The following is a 14,225-nucleotide window of genomic DNA, read 5'->3' as shown; positions in this document are numbered from 1 at the left end:
AGGAGAAAGGACTGAGGTCTTTAATCTTTCTCTCTATGCTTCACAAACACGTGAACTGCCAAGCAGAAATTGCAGTCAGGTCACAGCGAGACAGCAAATCGCATTTGTGAAATTTAAAAGCATATTCAGCCTTTCTGCAGCTCTGCAGGCCTTTGCGTTTTGTAGGTTTGAGTAGGAACTCAGGACTGAAGTAGCTAACCCTGAATTATTTGGAAAACACTATGCACAAATAAACACAAGTCATTGCATGCAATTCTGTCCCCAGGGTTCATGAAAAAAAATCTACACTTTTTTAATCTTCAGGAAGAAAAGTTCTGGCAATCTCCACTGTTAATAGACATATTTTTTCTTCTACAGCATTTTTGAGCGATGGCTAAGAAGACACAGGCCCATGCTAGAAGTTTACCCAGCAGCCAACGCACCCATTGGGCACAATCGAGAAAATTACATGGTCCCATTTATTCCCCTTTACAGAAATGGAGAATTTTTTAAATCCTCAAGGGAGCTGGGGTATGATTACGAGTATCTGCAAGAACCAGGTAATGTTACTGTTTGGGGTAAATATCTTTTTTTTTTTTTTTTGCCTATAACCTGGAATATGTCTGTTAAATAAGAAGATATTAAAAAAATCTTTATATTCCAGACTTTTCCCTGAAGCGAGTCCCAAATTGTACATGCTTGTTTTCATATTTCTGGTCTGATGTAAAGTCAACACAGAATCATTGTGGTTGGAAAAGATCTTCAAGATCACAGAGCCCAACCATTAACCTAGCACTGCCAAGTCCACCTTTAAACCATGTCCAACCAAAAATCAGTAACTGACATCAATCCTACCTATACTAGCCTATTAAGAGTAGAATCTGACCCAAATGTCCAGCTCATGATCAGAAATGGAGAGCAAAAGTGCTGGAATTTGAGTCTGCCATTTGCCCAGATCATCTGCTGCTGTGCAACACAAGTGGGAATCGGTGGGATTTTCTGATTTCTGGATATGGTTTGTAGGAGGATAGATGCAAAGCTCATTTCTGGTTTGCAAATGTAATCTGGTGACTTAAATACCCAAAGTAAAATTCACCTCTGTAGCAAAGGCCAACACAAGGTCTGTGCAGCATTTAAAACACTGTTCTATTGACTTTGTACTTGCCCTATAGTTATTCACAAAGAATGTAAGTGAATCATTCATTACACTTATTTCATTTAATCAGATTAATTTTGCACTATTTAGTGATGGCTTTGGCTTGCATTGCTGTTCAGAGGTAGTTTTGACTTGGGCATCTTGGCCACCCACAGGCACAAGGAGGACAGAGGCCATTGGGACTAGCTAATGTGGAACATCAGTTAGACCAGGTCTCATGCTCACAGTAGCGAACCTCATAGTTTTGCTTGAGTAGTACCAGTTTCCTTGTAGTTTAGGGAAGGTTTACATTCTGTTAAAGATAAAGCATTACCTGGAACGGATTGCTCAGATACTTTGGCCTCATCCTTTATAAATCTGGGCCATTAGAATGATCTTACATTAACCAGTGCCAAAAGCTACCCAGGATGTGGGATGCAGTTATCTTTGCAGAGCATTGGCCACTGAACAAGTAGGTTACTGGACATGTTTGCTTTCCCTGTTTGAGGCAGAAAACTTTCTGCGAACCTGCCTCTTTGATTAAAAGACAATTATGAGCTGCAAGTCCAATAACTATATAGGAAAAGCACCAGGGACTTTTTGGCGATGCTAGCATTCTCATAGCTTGCTTTTTATCTTTATCTAAACAATTCCAGTTTTCAGGGCATTTCTGCTTATTAGATAGAATTTGATTACTAATGGGGGTGTAACGTTTATGCATACTTAACAAACTGTCCAGTCATGCATTTGTCTTGTTCATTTACTTCTCCAGTAAAATCTAGCTAGTGATTTGCAGTCATCCAGAAAGCACTTTTTTGGACTATTTTATGTGTAATGAAAAGAATCTGTGAATCTCTTGTATAATTGTTAAGGTCATTTTAGTGCTATAACCCAGAGACAGAAGTCAATATTTCTCCTAATATGCCATAAACAATTTGGTTGACCCCAATTATTCAGACAGAAAATAATGTAATAAATGCATCAAATATATTCTCCAAATTATTTTGGTCTTATTAGTAGCAGTTTTGCCTTTTTGTTCTTGTTTCAATAATTTAATTCCTGATCAAACCAGAAATATTCACAAATATTTTTAGTGAAAGCCGATAGTTTATTAAAATATTATTCCTAGAATTGTCACACTTTAAAAAGTGCAAAACACCACATCTTCAGAAATACTCGGTCCTGAATTGGTACTGCAAAAGGAAGCAAGTGGTAAACCATTTACCATTTAACAATTCACTTCTGTTGCCTCCTGGTCTCTTCCCTTTTCCCAGGAGAGCACACAGTCCTCAGAAAACAAAATTCTTACTAAATTCTGCCCACGTAGAACACAGAGGTTAGGAAAGTAGTTCCTTAATTATTTTGAAAGATTAACACAATTCAGCCTCGTTTAGAAAGCCCAGATAATCCTCGGAAGTCACTCAACTCCTTGTTAATCTCACTGAGGAGAATTTAAGCTATTTCTTATCTGAAGAGAAGAACTGGTTAACAGATGGAAATGGGCTGGAATCTCAAAAAGCAGATTTTCTCATTACTCCAAGTGTTTAAACCCAGAATTTTGTCCAGATAGGAATGATGGGTTCCTGTTCAGAGGAACACAGGAGTAAACAGGAACTTCTTGGTAGAGGAGATGATGCAGGAAAACCTGCAGACTCTTCCTAAAAGCTCCCGTGTATTCAAGGGAAATTCTGTGACTGGCAGCCAGGAGTCACCGGACAAATAGGAAAAAGTTACAAAGGGAAAAAAAATAAACTATAGCAGTGAAAATCTGGGTGGTTGAGAAGAAGCAGCATGTCTGCAGATCTTCCAAATGAAAAGGAAGAGGAAAGGCAGAGGAAGAGGACAGGACAGAGTGAGGAATGAGCACATTAGCCAGATCTTGTTTGCTTATAGAGGAAGGAGATGGAGGAAAGCATTAAGGGCAGGAATTCTGAGTTACAGCACCAGCGACTTGGTAGAGATGAAGCAGGACTATGCAGAGCATGCTGAGGCTCGTTATAAGAAATAAACCTTGGAAAGAATCCAATGACAAAATGGCATTTTAATGCTAAATTATATCATTGCTGTTCTCCGGAGGAAAAGCTGATGCCTGGAGCCCTGCTTTCCACTGGAAAGCAAATCAGTGTGTGACAGTAAGTGGTTATTTTAATTGCAGCTTCATTTATTTTTATACATATGACAGCCCTGAAGCAGAAGTGGTCACAAACAGTGTGCATAGAAATCCATCCCTCAGGAATCAAAGACACATGTCAGAATCTAGTTACTGCAGAGCTGATCTGAGCAGAAACTGGAGCAGACACCCAGCTTTCCTTGACACGAGAACTGTGAACTGTAAAACTACCGCAACTCGGACAGCTTACCGAAAGCAAACATTTGTTAGCATCAATAAAAAAGATTGGGAAGACTAATGGCACCACCTAGCAATAGCTGTCAAAACAATTTTCTATGGAAAGAGCTGTTCCAAGCACTTACATTTCAGGGCCTGAACTAAGTATTTTCTATTCTTTTTTCCTTCCAGAAATAGGAATAGATAAATTCATAGACACAGCTTTGACTTTTCCCCAGAAAATCTCCCTCTCTCAGTGGGAACAATTTGATGACCACTACATGTGTACCTCGGTGATTCACAAGGTTTTTTTGAAAAGAAGAGAGCTACACAATTACACACCCAGGAATCTAACCATCAGTTGCAATTTTTGAACACCTTAACTAGGGATCTTTGACACTCAGGGCAAAGAAGGGATAAGAGCATTGTGATTGCAATGCAGAAGGCCAGGTTGCTCATGTGTGTGTTGCAGAAGGAGAGCTCAGACCCAGAGTCTAACAGTAGCTCATTTTTATTTCTGTTGTTTTTGGGGTTTTTTTTAGGTGTTTGGGTTTTTTTTTTCAGCAATTTCTTTAAAAATCACATTATTTTATGTACAAATATGGTTCCACCATAGAGGGACTCTATTGAAGTCTCCCGACTTAGGAGCACACACTGTTGGCCACAACATGAAAGGGCAATGTTACGCATGTAAAAGCAATAAATAGTGACAATAAAATAGTGACATACACAATAAAATGTGGATGTTGGGACAATAAAAAGTAATTAAAGGTGGCAATACTTGAGAAATGCTACCTTGGAAAGTGGATTACATCTATAAATTAAATGAAAGAAAAGAAGAGAGCATTTTTGTCCCTGGCTTTTCTTCAGACAAAGATAAGGAGGTGTAGATTAAGGTTAATTAAAACAGAAGGAGAGAAAACAGGATGCAAAAATATATTTCTCAGAAAGAAGAGTATAAGCTGATATTTTGACAGTTATATAATGATGCTTAATGGAAGAACAGAAATTTGGATTTTAAAAACTGAGTTGTTTTGTTTTGTTTGTTTGTTTTTTTATCCTGGGAGCCATTTAGGATTGGGAGACTATATTTTGGTGAGTTGTTAACACCCTAGTAGCATACGGTGTGGTGATATCAGGTATCCTATAGCCAGATCTCACCTCTTTTTTTGAGAAATTTATATAAGCAAACCGTGACAGAGTGCTTATGAAGTGCAAGTCTTAACTGAAGTTGTCAGAAAGTAAACAGTAAAGCCCTATAAATATACTCAGGAATATTTGATTTATCTCCTTTCAATAGCCCAAAGTAATCAATTTTTGCTAGTTATCCTCTCTGCAGATGTGCTGTCGTTGCCCATGAGTGGGCAGGACTCCACAGCAATGTTACTGCACAGAAAGTAACAGGCAGAGATAACTCTAATCAACTTCAGCACTGAAAAATGTATTATAAAGCTGTTGTTAGCCATGCAGAAATGGTCTGGTTCTCACTGTTTCTAGAGACAGCCACATGATGAAGAATGTGTCATAGTTTCCTAATTTACCCACCTTGGGCAAAAGGCAGAACTGAAAGGGAACAGCTTGAATTTACACCAGTAGATACTGTAGTTCTACCACAAACAATGCTCTACCACTCATTGCAATCCAGACATAGTGCACTATGGCTGACAGTCTTCTCCAGGCTTTCTCTCATTCTTCTCAGAAGACAACATTACAAAAGACTTTCCAAGGTGTAATAATGAGGAACCCTTGATTAAGTTAGTGGAAGCTGTGAACTTTCCATCACTGCAGAGAAAAGTGATTCTGCCTTAAGACAGACCAAGGGACTCAATAACTTGAATCCCTCTCCAGTTCACCTTCCTAGTTTTTGATTGTGGAAGTCTCACTGGTATTTCCTTTGACCACCCAGTAGTGGAGCATACACACACAAGAAATGGCAGAAACCAAATAGAAATAACTTGCCCACCAGAATAAGAAAAAAATTGCAAGCTTGACCTAGTAAAATACGTTTGTGCTGACTCAAGATTTGCTTTAAAATCTGTTTCCCATTCACCAACCATGTTAGGGGTAGAAAAACATGTAAAATCAAATAGCAAGACTGCCAATGTATCAGTTGGGCTATGGCAAAAGATAAATGACAGAAAATTTGGTTTGTTTATTTCTTGACTGGCCAGAGTTTTTTATTTCTAATTTGTGGAATTAATCTTGGAAAGACTTTGTCATCCTCTAGTTTACATAGAAGGAATATCTAAAATACATAAACATTCTTTATTTTTAAACATTTTTTAATTCTTTTTTTTTTTTTATAGTATGAGGCTTTTCTCATCCTTGGGATCCATGATATCAATAATGTAGTTTGACATTTCCATAAAAGGAAGATCTCAGGATGCCCAACAATAGATTTGCCATAGTACATTTATTTGACCATCAAGGAAAGTCCACATTATTACCCTAAATAGAGGAGACACACATTGTTTCACCTTAAAATTACACTGTTGTTGTCTCCTACCCTCTCAATGACATCCAGCAACCCAAAATTGATTTCTTGATATTTTAAAATTACATTAAAAATATATATATGTGATGTATTAAGACTAAGGAATTATTTGTTGCTGCTAGCTAGAGCTAGCACTCTCTTTGAGAAGAAAGAGTATCTCAAGAGTTGAACACTAAGACCATGGCTAAGGTTAATCACCCATATTTTCCTAACAGAAAGAGCAAGATGAGGAGATACTGGTATTATTGACTAGTGGGAGGGTAGATATCAAGCAACAGCCTGACCTGGCTTCTTCTTGTTTTGTCATGAACCTATTGAGTGAAAGGGCAGTTTTAATCGATGCTCGTGGCCATTTCCAGGAGAGATTATAATTTCAATCAAGCACTGCTATAAAAGGAAGACAAATGGTGTTGTCTAATGTCTCCCACAAAGCAGATGTGTGTTGTCCCCACCATCACCACTCTGATGACACTTTTTTCCACAGTTGCTGCAATCTTGGGCCTTGTACAGTTAGAGATTGAAGAACTACGGCAAAGGAATACTTTGAATCTCAGTTTGCATTATTTTGGCTGGGCAGCCAGTTCAGTCATAGTTCACTGTTGTGTTACATTCACAAGTTAACATACTACAGGGTGTCTTGGGGTGCTCCATCCTCTGACACCCAAGAGTTGCCATGACAACTTCATGATAGCAATGTCAAACACCTTTTGTGCAGCAAAAGATGCACAGTAGATGCCAGGAGGTGGCTTTTGGCTTTGAGCTCATTAGGGAAGCTGTACAGACTGAGGCTGAAAGCAAGAGAAGGGCATGTTTCATTGATTATCAGGATACTATCAAAATATATTAATCCCTTCTGAAAGAGTCTGATGTAAATTGTGACACTTCATGATCTCAAAGTCATGTTAAATTTTACCAGGGACAAGACAGCTCAGACCTCCAACTGATATTGATGGAGGAGATGGTTCAAGGACAAATTATGAATTTAAGTTGTCGCTTAGAAAACCCTCATCTCCCAGACATATTCTGCAAGGAAAATAACTTTGTGATAATGCTCTTTTTCTATAGCATTAAAACAGTATCAAATTCTTGTTATGTATCAGTTTTCCTTTACCATCTGCATACTGCAGTTTAAATAGCCAGATTATTTCTAATTGAGGCATTTTTGCAATATAAACATACAAGAGTTGAGGTAAAAAAAACTCAGAAGTTACAAGGTCAAGCACACAAAATTAAAAAATGCCAGCATTAAAAGTTGTCTCTATAGCCATAACTCATGCTCCACATTTGCAGGTATGCATTATCTTCAATTGCACACTATTTTTCCCCATACTCCCACCTCATTCACTACACAGAAGAGACAGTATTCATTAAGAACCAGGTGCCCAATCCTTTTTTACTTATGATTTTTGTTTTCTCAGGTAAGCAGCCTGTAGCCTAATGTATGATTTATTGCACACTTTTAAATTGCTACCCTGAAGATGCTTCCTCTAACATTTTTTTGGTGCTGATCACTATAGCAGCTGAATCCTGCAGAAATACTAATTTATATTCACAATACAAAGGATTTAGTGAATGGTACTATCCTCATTTGACAGATGAGCAATGAAAGATTAAAGAGATAATGTACCTCATACCCAGAGGTTTGCGGGGTTGACTCTGAAACATCAAGAACCTAATTTTTTTTTTGTAATTCTTAGTGTTACATAGCATTTATATGTCTAATGAGGTCAGAAGCAGAAGGCTGAACATGCAGACTCTTGGAAATACAATCTCAGAATACAAAGTTGGATTAACTGGAAAACAAGGACCAGAGAAATAGTAACTAAACATTCCCCAAAGTGAAGCTGAATTGGAGGGATGAACAAGCTATATTCAGCCTAAACTCAGCCTAAACTTTAATTACATCTCAGGAAGTGCTTCAGACATCAAGTGCTAAGGCTAGCTTAACCTTAAAGGTGCTGCAAACCAAAACCATCTTTTCAGAGTACAGCACACATAACAGCACAAACTCAGAAGCATCATGATTGAAGAAGATGGAATTACTTTTCTGGGCACCAGTGAAAATGCAAGATGCCAGGATGATATTTATAAAGTTTTGGGAGGGGTATACCACACTAAAAAAGGTTGAATGCATCTAAATCAGTCTAGATGCATGAACAGTATATAAAATAAACCATGTTAGGGCTTCCCTCCATAGGGGTCCCCTTTTCTTTCCCTAATAGATAGCAATTACAGCTACTAATAGTAATACCAGACAATAATTGGGAGGAGTGGATTTCAAATACTCCTTGGCCCAAGAGGACAGGTATTCTTATTTCTCAAATTCAAGCCAACAGCTTCTTGAGTGCATTGTGAAGATGTCACCTTTCAACCTCTATTGTGAAGTGCGAACCCTGTATGGCAGGGTTTTTGTAACTCATTAAGCCATAGTAAGAGAAACACAGACACAGGCATATAGATTTGTATCACAAAGGAAAAAGGAAACTCAATATCTAACCAGTGAGAAGCTGCCCTGGATTCATCAAAGAAAGAATTTTCCAATTCTTCCTTTAAGGATTTCTTGTGCAGAGAGTGATCAGAGAATAATTGTCTACTGCATCAGCCCACACAAGAACTATTGAGCAGGTGGCAGGTTCAAAATTAGTGAAAGGAAGCAATTTTTTCCCACCCAACATGTGGTTAAGGCAAGGATCTCTTTGCTGCAAGAAGCTGTGATGAAAGTTCAAAGAGTAGCTAGAAAAGCTGATGGAAGGAAAAAAAATCCCTAATAACTGTTATACACAATGACACCACCTCTGGTTCAGGAAATTCTGGAGCTGCAAATTGTTGGAGACCGGGTAAGTATTTTTCTGACAGAATCATAATAGGCTTGACCTGTTCTTAAACTCTTCCTAGTACTCTACTTTGGTTATTGTTGCCAACAGGATGCTGAGCTAGCAGGAACTTTGGACACACTATATCAGACTTTTTGGGTTATAGTCTTACAGTTTTGACAATACCAGGAAGAGCACTGGGAACAGTGAACTCTATTCTTGCCCCTAATAGAATGTTTGAGAAACAGACTATAAGGATTTAAGAGATTTGTTTAAAACCATTTGTGACCTTCAGACAACTTTTACCAAGGTAGTCTCTTTTTTCATTCAGCCTTCCAGTGTTACCTGTTATAAAACTTCTAGAAACTGACAGTACATTGCATCATGTAAAAGGACCTTTATTTTTCTGTTTATTTTTTTTTCCCAGCACTTGGGTCTTTCCAGGAGTTTTTAATACCCTACCTTGAGGAAGCCCGTCAGATCTGGGCTTGGTTGGTTGGAGCAGCTATGATTGGAGCCATCATTACTGCTCTGCTCACAGGGCTCATTCTGGTCTGCCGGAAGAAAAGACAAAGAACTTCTTCAGAGATACAACCCTTGCTCATAGAAAGTGAAGACTACAACAATATGTGTTATCAGTCCAATTTCTAGAGGCCTCCAGTAACTAGGTGATTTACTAAGGTGCTAATCAAGCATGCAGTGTTTGATTCACGTTTACAAATGCCTTGTTGAGGTGTGCTGCATAAGCAGGATGGGCAGTCATGTTCCTCAAGTCTCTTGTAACCTCCAGTGTTGTAGTATCTTATCAGATCCACTCCTGCAAAAATCTCCCAGATCCAACCACACCACCCAAAGAACACCATGTATTTCCTATGCTTGATTAAATAATGCTCCTGTGAAACAAGACCAGCTTGTGTGTTGGTGGCTTTGATGTAGAATTCTCCGCTCTTTTATTTGCTCTTTTACAACTGCAGGTTCCAAACCTGCAGCCCAATCCGTGTGTTCGGTGCATGGATTTAGTAAGAGGTGCCTGACTGCACCATCAGTGCTGCATTCACTCTGTTTGAATATAACAGCAGAAAGAGCTCTTTAGTGTGCTAAAGATGTGGTGCCTCTGAGCAGAGTAAATGACCCATAGGTATATTTTTTCTTCTAGATGGAAATATTTTCCCTCCACCTCCTGTAATGTCCTGTTTGTCCTTGATTAAATGCCATCAGCAGCAGAAAGCAGGCTCTCAGATACCACTTCTCTCTTGTCTCAAATGCTCTAGTTTGCTGTCTTCTATATCATCTTGCATTTCTCTGGGGAGCTGAGTGTTTTCAGAAGATGAAACCTAGTCTAACCATGTCCACCTCTGTTCAGTTTGACTTGACGATTGCTCATATTATAGTTGAATTTTGGTTGCTCAATATTCATGTATTCCACCCAGATAACAAAACAAGGTCTGGTGCATTGACCTTGGCTGCATGCCAGGTGCCCACCAAAGCTGCTCTATCATAACTTTTCTCAGCTGGACAAGGGAGAGAAAATACAACAAAAGGCTCATGGTTCAAGATAAGGACATCGAGATCACTCAGCAATTACTGCCATGGGCAAAACAAACTCGACCTGGGAATATTAACTTAATTTATTGACAATTGAAAGTCAGAGTAGGGTAATGAGAAATAAAACCAAATCTTAAAACACCGTCACCCCATTCCTCCCTTCTTCCTGGGCTCAACTTCACTCCAGATTTCTCTACCTCCTCTCCCCGAGAAGTGCAGCGGGATGAAGAATGGGGGTTGTGGTCAGTTCATCACACGTTGCCTCTGCTGCTCCTTCCTCCTCAGAGGAGGACTCCTCACACTCTTCCCCTGCTCCAGCGTGGGTTCCTTCCCACAGGAGGCAGTTCTCCATTAACTTCATCCAATTAAAAGGTGAGGAAAAAGCCTCTGATACACACACAATGAAAAACACTCTGGTGCTCAGTGATTCTTCTAAAAACATTGCTTGTTGTATTCAGTAACTGTGGGTTGACTAAAATGTTTAAAACTATTATGGAAACACACAAACGGTGGGAATTCACAGTGGAGCTGGGATATTCAATCTGTGGGGGGAGAGTGGAAATCCCAGGAGCTACCAGGGGCTTCCCAGGCAGAGAGGTGTCTCCTGAGGGAGTCTGGAGCTGGTAAGCTTTGGAGGGTCCCAAGTCCTGAAGTTAAAATGTGACAGGAATATGTTGGAGCTGTGCACCTTATAAATGCCAAATGTCCATCTCTGAGACTGCTGAACGGCTGTGTCAATCTGAGACAGACTTCAGCAGAGCCATGATCCCTGGTTGGGTGGATACCCTGGCAGGAAGATAACTACTCTGTTTCATTGGGAATTCGTTGAAAGAAATGCCTTTCTGCAAAATATTTCCACGTCTCCGAAGTGATGCTACCATTTGAAAAGTTTTCCTGATAGAAAAATCCTAACTACATTAAGAAAATTTATCTCAGCCTTTGCAATATTCCATGGTGACAGAGTTTCATTTTCATATTGGTAAAGGTAATTTTTACCAAATGCCGTGCCCTTGCAAAGCACACAGGCAACAAGTAATTTCTGATTCAACTCCTCAGCTGTTGGTGTCTTCGCCACAGAAGATCTTCACCAGTGTTCCCTGGGCCTCCCTTCTTTGGTCATGGCAAGTCATCATGAGTGGAAGGATGAAAGGGGAGCTTTGGCTCATCGGGTCTTCTCAGTCCTACTCTTTGCCAGGTCTTGATCACTCCTTCTTCCCCAAAAGCATGGAATGCATAATTCATACCTCGTGACTAAATGTCTGACCTATTAGTGGAAGTTTCTTCATGTTCTACTCAGATCACCTACCCATTCCCAGGCAAGCTTTCTCATAGAAGAATTATTGTAGAATCATCGAACAGTTTGGGTTGGAAGAGACCTTAAAGATCACCTACTTCCAACCCCCCTGCCATGGGCAGGGACACCTTCCACAAGATCCCGTTGCTCAAAGCCCCATCCAACATTGCTCAAAGCCCCATCCAGCACTGAACAATCTAACCTTGAACTTCCCCTTTTCTTCAGTAGAAGATCTAACAGCCTGTTTTCTTCCACATCACAGAGAACTCAACCTAGCTCTAACTGGTGAAAGGGAATTTGTATCCTCTTCATATTTGTAGGCATAGCCCCAAGCATTTTTGCCCTTTAATTCCCACTCACCATATGACTTAGAGACCACATCGGCTTTGAGAGGGAATAAAGAACACAGTAGCCCTGTTTCAAACAGTCAGCATGATCTGTGGTAGGGAATAATAGTACAGTGTATATTAATCTTAGTAACTACGACAAAATTGATACAAGCAACACATGCTGGTTCTTTCCAACATTGTGGTTTTCTGCTTAGACCACTGGCTTGGTGATAGTTTGGAGTTGAAACTCTTCAGAAGTGTATCTGACTCTGAGCATATGAAAACCCAACTGGTTGTCTTTTCTGACCAAGTCGCTTGGGTTTCTCCACAGTGTGAATTGAACACCACTGCCAGATAGGGATTGACTGCAGCAATCTTAAAGCAACTATTTTGGGACAGGAGAAATTGTCCTGCGGACATGCCTAATCCTTCTCATTGATTCTTTGGGGACCCCACACGTTAGCTTGGACCAGCCACCTAGTTTTTACATGGGTCAGAAGGAGGGAGCGGACTCTTTCAGTACTACAGCACTGAATGTTTTCTTGGCACACTTCACTTGCACTGACAGGAGACAACATGCTTTCTCTCTGCAGGCTACAAATGCAACGGCACATCATTTTTCTTTCCATAGTCATGTTCAGGATTGTGCTAACTCCTGTGTTTGGACATATGTAAGTTAAGTGTTGAAGGACCCCTTTTCTTCATAGATACTTCCCTGAGATGCAAGCTGGAGATCCTGCGTTTTTATTTATTGGGAATAATGTAATGCCATGAAGCTGTACTTGCCACATAATCTCACTGAATCAGAGTGGGCAGAGCTTGAACACAACCTTGATTTTGCCTTTTCCTCTGTCTGGCCAAGGTGACTTAGAATCATAGAATAATTTTGGTTGGAAGAGACCCTCAAGGTCATTAAGTCCAACAGTTAACCTAACACTTGAAACAAGAAATGTCCCACTGGCACTAGGCAATTCGTTCAGACTTGGGGAGTCCATTCTGACTGAATCCCAAAAATGGGACATTACAGTGCTTGGTGCCATAAAATCTAGATCCCTTGTATGTCAACCATGCAATCACATAAACCTTGAGCCTAGTGAGCATTGAAGTCAGGCTCATCTGACTGCTAGATGAGGATCCCACCAACTTGAGCAGCTGGGCATGTATTTGCAGTACCAACACCATTTGTTCCACATAATGAAAAAAAAGATCGCATTCAGATTGTGTTCAGAAATCTTCTACAGGATACCTGGCAGCTTCATCGTAACGTACTGAGTAGTGCATGTCTCCGGCCTTTGTAGGAGACTGTTACCCCTGTGAACTCTAATTTCCTAGCCTTGTCTCTTTCTTTCCTGGATTGTTAAGGGTTACATTTAGTCAAGGCAGGACAATGGGCAGATGTCGGTCTCTTTTTCACTCTGTTCTCCCTTCCACATTTTCCCCAAATTTGTATTTTTAGCACCTGTCCTCTCCATTGAGTTAAATCTGTAATTCACCATCTGTGTATACACATGTGTGTAGGGATGCAAGTCATTTAGAATCAGTCTCCATAGAGAGCTGAAAATTGGCAGCAATGAGACCTTGTCATTAAAAATGGCCTTTTACTGTAATTTCTATAATAAGCTCTGAATTAGATATGAAGTAGCTATTATAATGACAGAAAACCAACTTATTTCTGCACATCCATCTTGTATCCATTAGGCTTTCTGATGCCCCACTTTATATACTGACATTTCCTCAGGAGTCTGCCTGTTACCTCCTTCTCTTGAGGGCATTGGGCACGCAGAATTTACACAGTGCCAAAAAGTTCTAGAAATCTGCTGGATTAGTAAAATATGCAGAGAAACTAGTTCTTTTTCTGCATATAGACAAAAGCCCCCTTGAAACAAGAGCTCAGCAATAAACATTAGTTCTGGACCCTAACAGTGGCTTGGCACTTTGGATCATCTCCCTTCATGCAGCTTCAATCAAGCCTCACATGACTTCCCTCTCCTACCACCCCACACTATGTTGTTTTATCCATCAGGAAAAGGGACCATTGAGGCTCAGCAGTGTGTTTGTCCCACTCTATAGAGGCTGGTGTGGTGACAGCGATGCAAAACAGCCTACAGGAGTGGTACCTATCCTTTTGCTGCCTGAGTGCGTCATACAGATTTTAAAGGAACTTGGCTGTATAAAAACACCTCCTTCATTTTCCTCTTTGTTTTCTAGTAAAAGAAACATGCTCGGGCAATGAAAAGCAAATAAGGTATTTTCAGGTAAATTACATGTTGTGGACAAATTTTCACACATTTTCCTGCAATCACGACAACG

At 39.9% G+C, this 14,225-nt stretch overlaps 1 protein-coding gene across 1 annotated transcript in view; it reads left to right on the top strand.

Annotated features, from left to right (window-relative positions):
- TYR (tyrosinase) overlaps positions 1–9,536 on the top strand; it is a gene marked incomplete at its 5' end in the record, with an annotated part of 50,761 nt that extends 41,225 nt beyond the window's left edge. The window contains 2 exons of the mRNA XM_082057812.1: positions 358–539; positions 9,175–9,536. Of these exons, the coding sequence (XP_081913938.1) occupies positions 358–539; positions 9,175–9,398 (406 nt within the window). The 3' untranslated portion in view covers positions 9,399–9,536. The remainder of the gene's footprint in view (positions 1–357; positions 540–9,174) is intronic.
- Between the last annotated feature and the right edge of the window lie 4,689 nt (positions 9,537–14,225).

This window comes from Streptopelia decaocto, assembly GCF_964273445.1.
Source record: "Streptopelia decaocto genome assembly, chromosome: 1".
Lineage (NCBI taxonomy): Eukaryota > Metazoa > Chordata > Aves > Columbiformes > Columbidae > Streptopelia > Streptopelia decaocto.
The sequence above is the reverse complement of the archived record's forward strand: the minus strand, read 5'-3'. Positions and strand labels throughout refer to the sequence as shown.